Here is a 12,156-nt window from a genome sequence, read left to right on the forward strand (position 1 = left end):
GAGACACGCAGAGCATTGTGAGGGATTATTTAGAGGAGAACGGGATTATCGCTGCTGGAGCAACGCACATTGTGGGCTTTTGTCTGTCGCCGGAAATTCACAAGAAAACAGCTTCAAAACCATATGCGTCAACGTTTGTACCCAGAAAAACAAGTTATGTCAGTAAGATATCTGGAGAATAATGTGGAAAATATAAGTTTTTTTAAAAGAAAGCAGTGATTGATGGTCTTCGGTGAAATACAAAACAAAAGATGTATACTGGATTTAATAAAAGACAGGAGGCCGAGTGTAAAAAAACCAAACCTGCAATAGAAGTAACAAACGTAAACATCACAGAAAATAAAAATAAAAGTACGGAAGCCTATTGCATTCACATGAAAAAATTTAATTTGTCTGTATTTCTGAATTTATGAGATATTGTTTTGGGAAAAAATTTTCAATTGTCTCTGTTTTTCTGAATTTATGAGATTGTTTTCTGAAAAAATACAAAAATTGGCTGTTTTTCGGAATTAACGAGATACTGTTTTGTGAAAAAAATTGTCAAAATTATAACTCATATATCTCATAATTCTGAGATAGTTATGTCATTAATTCAGAAAAACAGTCTTTTTTATGTGAATGCATTAGCATTCCGTAGAAATTAGCTCAATGGTCAAAATATATACATTTCCCTAAGGGAAAAATTATATAGGAAACAAAATTAATCATAAAAGGGTTAAAGAAAAGTTTAGAGTTCTAAAAAAAAGTACTTTAAGACGTTCAGGTTTTCAGAAATATCTTTAGTAGTGAACAATAAGGTTGAATTCTAAAATCTAATGTTGATTCTTGTTTTTCAGCAGCCAACCAATGAGAAGCTTTGAATAGAATCTCTGCCGATTCCCAACACCTCCAGGTTTTATACGTTTTCAACATATTTCCCTGTTTTTTCCAGCCTCTGCGCTGCAGAAAGACGTGAAGCCTTTATTGTTGTTGTTGAGGAAAAATCTGACACTTCCTGTTTGCTCTGCGGAGGCGGCGGCGTCCCGGCGGGTCCAAGTTTCTCACCTCGAGGCCTGAAGCAGACGACGTGTCGGTCGGTCGGGCGCCGGAGGGAAAAAACACAATTTAAAGCTTAGAAGATGAAATAGTTTCGTGAACTTTAACGAAATATCATTTAGATTTTTATGACGGCGTTAATGTTTGTCAGCTCTGTTGTTTCATAACGTGATGCAGGATGAGCCTGAACCGAAAATCTCCTGATAATTCATCCATTGTTTTATATAGTAGTAGATTTTATATAGTAGGAAATTTTATCTAGTCATATATTTTATATAGTCGTATATATTATATAGTATATTTTATATGGTAGCTTATTTTATATAGTAGTATATTGTATATAGTAGTATATATTATATAGTAGTATATTTTATATAGCCGTATATTTTATATAGTATCATGTTTTATATAGTAGCTTCTTTTATATAGTAGTATATTTTATATAGTAATATATTTTATATAGTCGTAAATATTATATGTAGTATATTTTATATAGTCGTACATTTTATATGGTAGCTTATTTTATATAGTAGTATATTTTATATAGTAGTATATATTATATAGTAGTTTATATTATATAGTCGTATATTTTATATAGTAGTATATTTTATATAGTCGTATATATTATATAGTAGTATATATTACATAGTAGTATATTTTATATAGTAGTATATATTATATAGTAGTATATTTTGTATAGTCGTATATTTTATATAGTAGTCTATTTTATATAGTAGTATATTTTATATAGTCGTATATATTACATAGTCGTATATTTTATATAGTAGTATATATTATATAGTCATATATTTTATATAGTTGTATATTTTATAGTAGTATATACTATATAGTCGTATATTTTATATAATTGTATATTTTATATTGTAGTATATATTATATAGTGGTATAGTTTATATAGTCGTATATATTATATAGTAGTAGAGGTGATTTGAGAACCTGAAGGTTCCCAGAATGTTTCCTACTCACAGTTATTTACTGTAAAAACTTCTGTCAAGTCGTCATGAACCACAGTAACAATGAGGAATTTACTATAAACAATGAAGTAAACCTGTTTTCTGATGAATGAATGAACGTTGTGATCTTTAATAAAAACAAAATGGAGCCACTGGAAGCACCTCCATGTTGAAGAGAAGTGGGCCCAGGACGGAGCCTTGAGGAACTCCACATGTAATGTTGATCACACGAAGCCGTCTCTTGTACCTTTAAGTGAGATTTAAACTTGGTGACGCATGTTTATGAGCTAACGCTATATAGCATCCCGCTAATCTCCCGTCGAGGGTCAAGCAAACACAAACACAACAACAAAAACTGACTTTCCAGAGAAGCTCGATATATAAAATTGGAGAGAATTTCGTTTTGGACAGGGCATATATATATATATATATATATATATATATGTATAATTCACCGCATATTTCCGTGTGTATGTTTCACTGTGAACTCCCCCACAATGCTTTGCTGCGATTGTCTCCAGTCGTTCGGCTCCGTCGTCTTCAGGTTTCCTTCGCTGGCCTGAAGCCGTGTGAGATTACTCATGTGTCCACGTGTGAACGTGTGAAGTCTCCGGACCTCTCGTCCTGTGACAGGACGGAGGAGGATGATGATGATGATGATGATGATGATGATGATGATGCTGATGACACACATGCCGATCGGAGTCTTGTTCCCCCCCCGCAGTGACGAAGAGGAGCTGAGGAAGTCGTTCTCGGAGTTGGGCGACAGCCTGTGCGACTCCAACCCGTCCACCTCCATGAAGCGGGAGGGCAGCAGCGGGAAGCCGCTCTGCGAGGACACGCCGCCGCCGCCCTCGTCGTCCACGACGACGACGGCCGGGACGACGACGGGGACGCTGCTGTACAAGAACGGCTTCCTGGTCCGGAAGGTCCACGCCGACTCCGACGGCAAGAGAAGTACGTGACGTGGGGAAGTGGGACGTTACCGCCTGGGGAAGTGGGAAGTTACCACCTGGGAAAATGGGAAGTTACCACCTGGGGAAATGGGAAGTTACTGCCTGGGGAAGTGGGAAGCTACCGCCTGGGCAAGTGGGAAGTTACCACCTGGGGAAGTGGGAAGCTACCGCCTGGGGAGGTGGGAAGTTACCACCTGGGGAGGTGGGAAGTTACCGCCCGGGGAAGTGGGAAGTTACCACCTGGGGAAGTGGGAAGTTACCGCCTGGGGAAGTGGGAAGTTACCGCCTGGGGAAGTGGGAAGTTACCACCTGTGGAAGTGGGAAGTTACCGCCTGGGGAAGTGGGAAGTTACCACCTGGGGAAGTGGGAAGTTACCGCCTGGGGAAGTGGGACGTTACCGCCTGGGGAAGTGGGAAGTTACCACCTGGAGAAGTGGGAAGTTACCACCTGGAGAAGTGGGAAGTTACCGCCGGGGGAAGTGGGAAGTTACCACCTGGGGAAGTGGGAAGTTACCGCCTGGGGAGGTAGGAAGTTACCACCTGGGGAGGTGGGAAGTTACCGCCCGGGGAAGTGGGAAGTTACCACCTGGGGAAGTGGGAAGCTACCGCCTGGGGAAGTGGGAAGTTACCGCCTGGGGAACTGGGAAGTTACCGCAGGGGGAAGTGGGAAGTTACCACCTGGGGAAGTGGGAAGTTACCGCCTGGGGAAGTGGGAAGTTACCTGGGGGAAGTGGGAAGTTACCACCTGGGGAAGTGGGAAGTTACTGCCTGTGGAAGTGGGAAGTTACCGCCTGGGGGAAGTAATTAGCTACTTTAGTACGGAAGCTTATTGCATTCACGTGAAAAAATAAAAATCGACTGTTTTTCTGAATTGATGACATAATGATCTCAGAATTATGACACAAAATAATTTCAAAATATATAATTGGCTCTGTTTTTCTGAATTATCGCTGCACCACCTTGTGGTGCAAAGTGGTACTGCACAGTAAATCACCATGTGGTGATTTTTCTTTTTTACCTTTTTTTTTTTTTTTTGCAAGGTTAGGCTGTTCCTAAACAATATGAATATATATTATATATATATCTTTTACTTCTAATAGAAAACAGTTTGTTCTCCGTTGCAGCACCGAGAGGAAAAAGAGGCTGGAAGACTTTCTATGCGATACTCAAAGGGCTAATTCTGTATCTGCAAAAGGTAAGTGTGTGTGTGAGTGTGTTTTTTGGGGTGTGTGTGTGTGTGTGTGTGTTCAGTTTTTTTAAGGCCCCTTAAAAAGCTGCGTTTTGGAGCAATTTGTAAACTGCTTGATATTCATTATTCAACCTTTTAAGTAGCGGTTGACTGCGTCTCCATAAACATCCTGTTTCACGTTCATGCCAGCAGCAGATTCTCAGCAGAAGGTGATTCTTCATCCCCGCGGCGTGCGTCGCCATGGAAACCAAAACGGGTTAAACCTGGTGTCATGTCTAACGTCCCCTTACGAGGCTTCAGACCTGGAAGCTGCAGGCCGAAGCTCCAATCAGGACCTTAAAACACCTTTTTTTTTTGTTAGTTTTCAAAGTTAATTTTAAGGAAATTATGTCATTTAAAGATACGGGAGGTGGGAGAGTTTGTTTATCTGCTCAAAAACCACGATTCCCCAAATTAAAAGAACACATTTGAATAGTTTTGTTGTCAAAACGAAGTGGACATTTGTCCGAAAAAGTGCAAAAATTTTGATTTTCGAGCATATTACTTTTTTTTTATTATTACTATTTAATTTAATGGATAACTTCACTACATTTCTACATGATTAGTTCATTAGTTTAGTTTGGAAAAAATGTGTCATTATTATATGACTCATGAATGTCTTGAGGTAAAGAAGACGAAATGTAAATGACATTTTAAATCATTCATGATATTCAGGAACAAACTGCACAAACCTGCTGTTCTGGTATTTTTCCTGAATATTTAAGTTAGCAGGTGGTTGGAATGTAAATACACTTAAAAAGTAATAAACAAAAGGCCAAAATCTGTGTTTTACTCTTTATAGACGAACGTGGGGAGTTTAGTTTTTATAGTTCAACCGATAAGGATGAGGACTAAAGAGAGGACAAGCTGATGAAGCTGAGATGAGGCTGTCTCGTCTCTCGTCTCACATCTCTTGTCTCACGTCTCTCGTGTTACGTCTCTCTCGTCTCACGTCTCTCATCTCACTCGTCTCACGTATCTCGTCTCTCTTGTCTCACGTCTCTCGTCTCACATCTCTCATCTCTTGTCTCACTTGTCTCACATATCTCGTCTCTCTTGTCTCACGTCTCTCATCTCTTGTCTCACTTGTCTCACATATCTCGTCTCTCTTGTCTCACGTCTCTCGTCTCACGTCTCTTGTCTCTCATCTCTCGTCTCTCTTGTCTCACGTCTCTCGTCTCACGTCTGTCTTGTCTCACATCTCTCGTCTCACGTCTCTTGTCTCACGTCTCACATTTCTCGTCTCACGTCTCTTGTCTCACGTCTCTCATCTCTCGTCTCACTTGTCTCACGTATCTCGTCTCTCTTGTCTCACGTCTCTCATCTCTCACGTCTCTCATCTCTCGTCTCTTGTCTCACGTCTCTTGTCTCACTTGTCTCACATATCTCGTCTCTCTTGTCTCACGTCTCTCATCTCTCGTCTCACGTCTCTCGTCTCACGTCTCTCTCATCTCACGTCTCTCTCGTCTCACGTCTCTCTCTTCTCACGTCTCTCTCGTCTCACATCTCTCGTCTCTTGTCTCTCGTCTCACGTCTCTCTCGTCTCACGTCTCTTGAATCACATCCCACTCGTCTCATGTCTCTCTCGTCTCATGTCTCTCGTCTCATGTCTCTCATCTCACATCTCACTCATCTCACGTCTCACGTCTCTCTCATCTCACGTCTTACTTGTGTCTCGTCTCCCTCGTCTCAGGGGGAGTACCGGCCCGACAAGCAGCTGTCGGACGAGGACCTGAAGAACGCCGTGTCCATCCACCACTCTCTGGCCATGAAGGCGTCGGACTACAGCAAGAGGCCCAACGTCTTCTACCTGCGGACGGCGGACTGGAGGGTCTACCTCTTCCAGGCACCGTGAGTCTCCGCCGCTGCAGCTCGTCCACTGAGACGGAGACAGAGAGTGGAGGGACGCAGCGTCTCGCCTGCTCTGAAAAAATAAGAAATAATGAGTCACCTTTTATTTGTCAAAGTAAATGTTTCATTCATTTTGAAAATATGTCTCCGTTTAATAATGTATTATTATTAATAATGATAATAATGCTCTATAATCTGATATTAGAGGAGGAAGATGCTCTATAATCTGGTTGTTAGCGGAGGAAGATGCTCTATGATCTGGTTGTTAGAGGAGGAAGATGCTCTATAATCTGGTTGTTAGGGGAGGAAGATGCTCTATAATCTGGTTGTTAGCGGAGGAAGATGCTCTATGATCTGGTTGTTAGGGGAGGAAGATGCTCTATAATCTGATATTAGAGGAAGATGCTCTATAATCTGATATTAGAGGAGGAAGATTCTTTATAATCTGGTTGGTAGAGGAGGAAGATGCTCTATAATCTGATGTTAGAGGGAAGATGCTCTATAATCTGTTGTTAGAGGAGGAAGATGCTCTATAATCTGTTGTTAGAGGAGGGAGATGCTCTATAATCTGATATTAGAGGAAGATGCTCTATAATCTGTTGTTAGAGGAGGAAGATGCTCTATAATCTGATATTAGAGGGAGGTGCTCTATAATCTGATATTAGAGGAGGAAGATTCTTTATAATCTGGTTGTTAGAGGAGGAAGATGCTCTATAATTTGATATTAGAGGAAGATGCTCTATAATCTGATGTTAGAGGAGGAAGATGCTCTATAATCTGATATTAGAGGAGGAAGATGCGCTATAATCTGATGTTAGAGGAGGATTTTAGATGTTAGTCGTCAGGTTGACAAGAAGAAAACAGAAACTATCTGCTGAACGTAATCAGAAGCTCCTCTGGGGACGGAGGCTGAGTGACCCAATTATCCTGAATATTCATCCTCTCACTGCAGTTTGTTTACATGTGTCAGGCCCACTTTCTGGAAACTTCCCCCTGTGGATCAGTCACAGGCCACTTCAGCCTCATGCTCAGCTGTGTTTATCGAAATCAGCAGACGAGACGCTGGAATCTTAAGACGAGACGCCGGGAGGAAGACGCCGGGGCTGGAGTCACCCGGAGCCTCCGATTGGTCAGGGAGGGTTCGTCTGAGGTCGCGATGCAGACGACACCGTCTCCGTCTCTTAAAGACGGCGTCTGCACAGGACAAGACGTAGCACGACAACGTCAGACCCATCAAGAGAGGGAAAGACGGGACGGAATAAGTTAAGACAAGATGAGGCAGGATGGCAAAAACAAGACGGACTAAGACGATACAAAAGAAGACGAGACAAAATTCAAGAAATGCAAGAAGAGACAGCAATAAGTTGAGGTGAAATGAGATGAGATCAAGATGAGGTGGTAACTTCTGGTAATATTCAGGTAAACTTCACCAATCAGGCCAAAATAAAACAACCCCAAAACAAAACAAGATGAGAAAACAAACAAGAAAACACAACAGAACGTGAGACGAGACGAGCTCAGGCAGCCATCTTTCATCGCTGCTCTGTTACTCTTCCTCCACGCTCACTGAGACAGGGAGACCCCCGGTGGACACTTTAGGAACAGGGTCAGTGTTGGTGTGTCCTGCGGTGGAAGTTGTGTGTCCTGCAGTGGAGGTGTGTGTCCTGCAGTGGAAGTGTGTGTCCTGCAGTGGAGGTGTGTGTCCTGCAGTGGAAGTGTGTGTCCTGCGGTGGAGGTGTGTGTCCTGCAGTGGAAGTGTGTGTCCTGCGGTGGAAGTGTGTGTCCTGCAGTGGAAGTGTGTGTCCTGCAGTGGAGGTGTGTGTCCTGCAGTGGAAGTGTGTGTCCTGCAGTGGAGGTGTGTGTCCTGCAGTGGAAGTGTGTGTCCTGCAGTGGAGGTGTGTGTCCTGCAGTGGAAGTGTGTGTCCTGCAGTGGAGGGTGTGTGTCCTGCAGTGGAGGTGTGTGTCCTGCAGTGGAGGTGTGTGTCCTGCAGTGGAAGGTGTGTCCTGCAGTGGAGGTGTGTGTGCAGGATGCAGGATGTGGCACATGAGTGTCCACATGTTGGATCCCAGGAGGACGAGCTCTGTGCTCCAGTTGCAGCATGCATTTGTCCCAGATAGTGCACCTCTCTCTCTCTCTCTCTCTCTCTCTCTCTCTCGCCTCTCTCTCTCTCTCTCTCTCTCTCTCTCTCTCTCTCTCTCTCTCTCTCTCATCTCTCTCCTCTCTCTCTCTCTCTCTCTCTCTCCCAGGGGATTAAAGCAAGGCCGTCTGATTCAATCTGATATTTCTCTTGGGCCCTTAATGGCTCTGTTAGTGTAAAACAGCCTCTTCTTCTCTCATGTGTTAATTGGCTCCACAATCTTTTTTTTTTTTCTTTTCCTGCCAACATGGCCGCCGCTCTCGCCAATAATTATCGCTTTGATGTCACGTGACTTGCGGTTTCGGGCTGAAGCAGCCACTTTTCTGCATCCTGGTTCGGTTTGTAATTGGGTTTTGTTTTTTTGTTTCTTCCCCCTGCTCTTCTCCGGGGAGCAGGAACGCGGAGCAGATGCAGAGCTGGATCACTCGCATCAACACGGTGGCGGCCATGTTCTCGTCCGCGCCGTTCCCCGCCGCCATCGGCTCGCAGAAGAAGTTCAGCCGGCCGCTGCTGCCGGGGACGATGTCCCGGCTGTCCGAGGTAAAGTGGCGGGCGACGGAGGTTTCCCGCCGTGCTAAGCTAACGCTTCCGGTGCCCGAGGCGCCGGATCAGGATTATCTTGACCGTTACCATGTCCGTCGCACGGAATTCTGAATTGACGTTGATGTCTCTCTCTCTCTGTCCCTCCCGTCGTCCAGGACGAGCAGGTCCGGTGCCACGAGGCCCGGTTCAGAGCCATCTCCACCGACCTGGCCGAGCTGCGCTCCTACCCCCCCGACCGCAAGGTCAAAGGGCGCGAGCTGGAGGAGTACCGCCAGCGGGACGAGTATCTGGACTTCGAGGTGAAGTCTCCACTGGAGACGGTGTAACTGGACGACTTCTTAAATAACTTCATTAAATAATCACTCGAGTGAAAAAACGTTGGGTTTTTTGGGGGTTAATTTGGGTTTTTCTTTGGTAAAATGAAAACGATGCAGTTTCCTGTTGCACCACCAGAGGGTGCTGTTGTTGTTTTGTGCTGTTTTTTTAATAATGAAACCAGACACATGTGCAACGGAGAACGATCGGCTACAAACTTTAACGGCGGGAGAACACAGACATTACCACCAAGTTGGATTGTTGTTACGGTGACTGTCAAAATAAAAGTCGTCCCAGGAGAATGAGGAAACGTTGTTCTGATTGTCCAGCTACTGAGCTGGACTAGCTACGAGTTACCGTTAGTGACCGGGACCAAGACCAGGGACCGTTTCCATGGAGACAGAAGAAAGTCAGGTTTTCAGACTCCAAGCTCTGTTGCCGTGGAAACAAACACACAAAATGCCACAAAAAAACCTGCAGGATGTTAGCATTAGCACTTAGCTCAGCAGGATGTTAGCATTAGCATTTAAGTGGCCGGCGCCTCCCGCTCATCCTTGTCTTTTTTTCCCTCCTTCTTCCTATAGAAAACGCGCTACGGGACGTACGTCATGCTGCTGCGTGCTAAGATCCGCAGCGGCGAGGAGGACCTGTCGGTGTTCGAGTCGCAGCTGCTGGAGGACGGCGCGCTGCAGCGGGCTCACTCCAGCCCCACGCTGCAGGACTCCAGCCTGGCCAGCCAGGTCAGCCAGGCCAGCAGCGCCCGCGACGGCGGCAACAGCAGCAGGGCCAGTGGCTGCAGCGGCGGCGGCGGCGCTAGCGCTAGCGCCAGTGCTAGCAAGGCGCGGCCGGAGGGCCAGAGACACAGCTACCGGCAGGCGGTGAAGAAGTGAGCCCTCGGCGGTGGCGCCGGGAGCGGCGCGGCGTTGCTCTGCTAGCGGCGGGCCGTCTCCCCGCGCAGGTTTTTATTTGAGACCCAGGAGGGTTTGGAGCTCTGCTTGAAGAGGGGGAACAGGAGTCGTCGGCCTCCGCCCCTCCCCCCCCTCACTACCCCCCCACCCCACCCACACAGACCGTGACACCCCCACCCCTCCCCCCCAACCCCCCCCGAGTCGGCAGGTCTGCAGAGACGAACCGGCTGCACACGGACGCTGCTGAGGGAACCGAACCGGGGGCGCCGAACGGGCACCTCCATCCGCCATCTTTTCCTCCCCCCCCCAGCCCCCCTTTTTTTTTCTCTTCTTCTTCTTCTTTCTTTCCCGCGGGACCAAGACACCGTTTACACTTTCAAAGCGTCGCGGCGTCACAGACGCCCGACGCTTTTGATTCCCGCTCTGACGTGAAGCGCCGTGACTCATGGAGGGAGGCGTGACGTTCCCTCCCCAACAAACCAACCCCCCCCCCCGTTTTTCTTTTTCCCCGCCACATCTCCACGGGGGGGGTGGGAAGGAGGGTGTGTGTCCACACATTCCACCCGGGAGCTCGGCACTCCCGGCTGAAGGCGGCGGTGGCAGCGCGGCGCGGCGCGGCTCCGGCGGTGGAGGCGCCGGCGCCTACGAGACGAGACGATGGGCTGAAAGAGCTCTTTTGGTTCTCACTCGACTTGAACGTCTCTTATTTCCGGCTTCTGTCCCGTGACGTGCTTCTGTTCTTTCTTCTTCTTCTTCTTCTTCTTCTTCTTCTTCTTCTCGGCCGAATGTTGTTTTCGCATGCCTGCATCCAAGCACTGCTTCTTTTAAGGCCTTTTTACTACTTCTGAGCGCCGAAGCGGCGGCGGGCGGCGAGACGACGCCCGCCGCCGGCGTCTGAACCTGACTGTTGTACGGCTCGTTTTATCACCAGGCAGACCCTGAATGTCCGCGTCTTTTGATACCCGACGGTGTTTCGCGGCCGCCCGTTGACGTTGAACCCTCCTGCTCCGTGCACCCGGGACGTGTTTGTATATAGAAAACGCTCCACCTGCTTATATTGTGGGATATATGAAGGTGTATTTACAATATATTGGGCGCTGTTGTGACGACGCATTAGGTACACACACAGTTTTTCTCCTTGTAAATCCCAAAAGCGCTACATGATAATCACGTGTTGTCCTTTTTTTTTTTTTTTTCTTATACGAGTATTATGGTGACGCCTATCGAAGATTAGTAAAGAACAATTCATGTGAGGTGTTTAGCGACGTTTTTTTTTTGTTTTTTTTCCCAAAGACGGGGTGGTGATGGTGGTGGTTGGGGGTGGTGGTGGGGGGGGGGGGGAGGCGTGACCCACGTGGCCATTGGATGGATGAGGTTGTGGTCGCCGTACACGCCTCACGGCGACACCGATGCGCCGCCATTTACTACTCAGGCTTTTAAGATTATTAATCAACCACACCTTGAGCAGCTGCGGCGCCGCGTCCGACCAGCAGGGGGCGGCGGCGGGGGTGGGTGGGGTCGCTGTCGGCGCCCCCACCCTCAGCCATACTCACCTGCTGCACCTGCAGCCAATATGCACAGCATCCTCTTCTTCTTCGTTGTCGTCGTCGTCGTGTGTGTGTGTGTGTTGGGTTGGTGTGTGTTGGCGTGCACACCGGGGCCGTGCTGGGGCCACTTTCAGTCCCTCCCTCGCCCACTCTCTCTCTCTCTCTCCCTCTCCTTCCCTCTCTCTCTCTCTCTCTCTCTCTCCCTCCCTCCCCTCCCTTTCTCTCTCTCTTTCTCACTCTCCCTCTCTCTCTCTCCCTCCCTCTCTCCCTCTCCTTCTCTCCCTCCCTCTCTCTCTCCCTCTCCTTCTCTCCCTCCCTCCCACTCTCTCTCTCTCTCCTCTCCCTTCATGTCTCTCTCTCCTTCCATCCCTCTCTCTCTCCCTCTCTCTCTTTCTCTCTCTCCTTCCATCCCTCTCTCTCCCCCTCCCTCTCCTTCTCGTCCTCCCTCACTCTCTCTTTCTCTCTCTCCCTCTCTCTCTCTCCCCTTCCCTCCCTCCCTCCCACCCTCCCTCTCTCTCTCCTTCCCTCCCTCTCTCTCTCTCTCTCGCTTTCCCTCCCTCTCTCTCCTTTTCCCCCTCCCTCTCTCTCTCACCCCCCCCTCTCTCTCTCTCTCTCTCTCTCTCTCTCTCTCTCTCACCTTCCCCAGATGAAGGTTTGTACAG

General features: G+C 47.3%; 1 protein-coding gene across 1 annotated transcript in view; it reads left to right on the plus strand.

Moving 5' to 3' along the window:
- The window catches only part of LOC308145514 (uncharacterized protein), a gene marked incomplete at both ends in the record, with an annotated part of 45,665 nt that extends 35,736 nt beyond the window's left edge, over positions 1-9,929 (plus strand). The window contains 6 exons of the mRNA XM_080516978.1: positions 2,734-2,966; positions 4,089-4,159; positions 5,886-6,043; positions 8,577-8,721; positions 8,880-9,023; positions 9,624-9,929. Coding sequence (XP_080373104.1) covers positions 2,734-2,966; positions 4,089-4,159; positions 5,886-6,043; positions 8,577-8,721; positions 8,880-9,023; positions 9,624-9,929 — 1,057 coding nt within the window. The remainder of the gene's footprint in view (positions 1-2,733; positions 2,967-4,088; positions 4,160-5,885; positions 6,044-8,576; positions 8,722-8,879; positions 9,024-9,623) is intronic.
- Between the last annotated feature and the right edge of the window lie 2,227 nt (positions 9,930-12,156).

This window comes from Blennius ocellaris (genome assembly GCF_963422515.1).
Source record: "Blennius ocellaris genome assembly, chromosome: 21".
NCBI classification, from domain to species: domain Eukaryota; kingdom Metazoa; phylum Chordata; class Actinopteri; order Blenniiformes; family Blenniidae; genus Blennius; species Blennius ocellaris.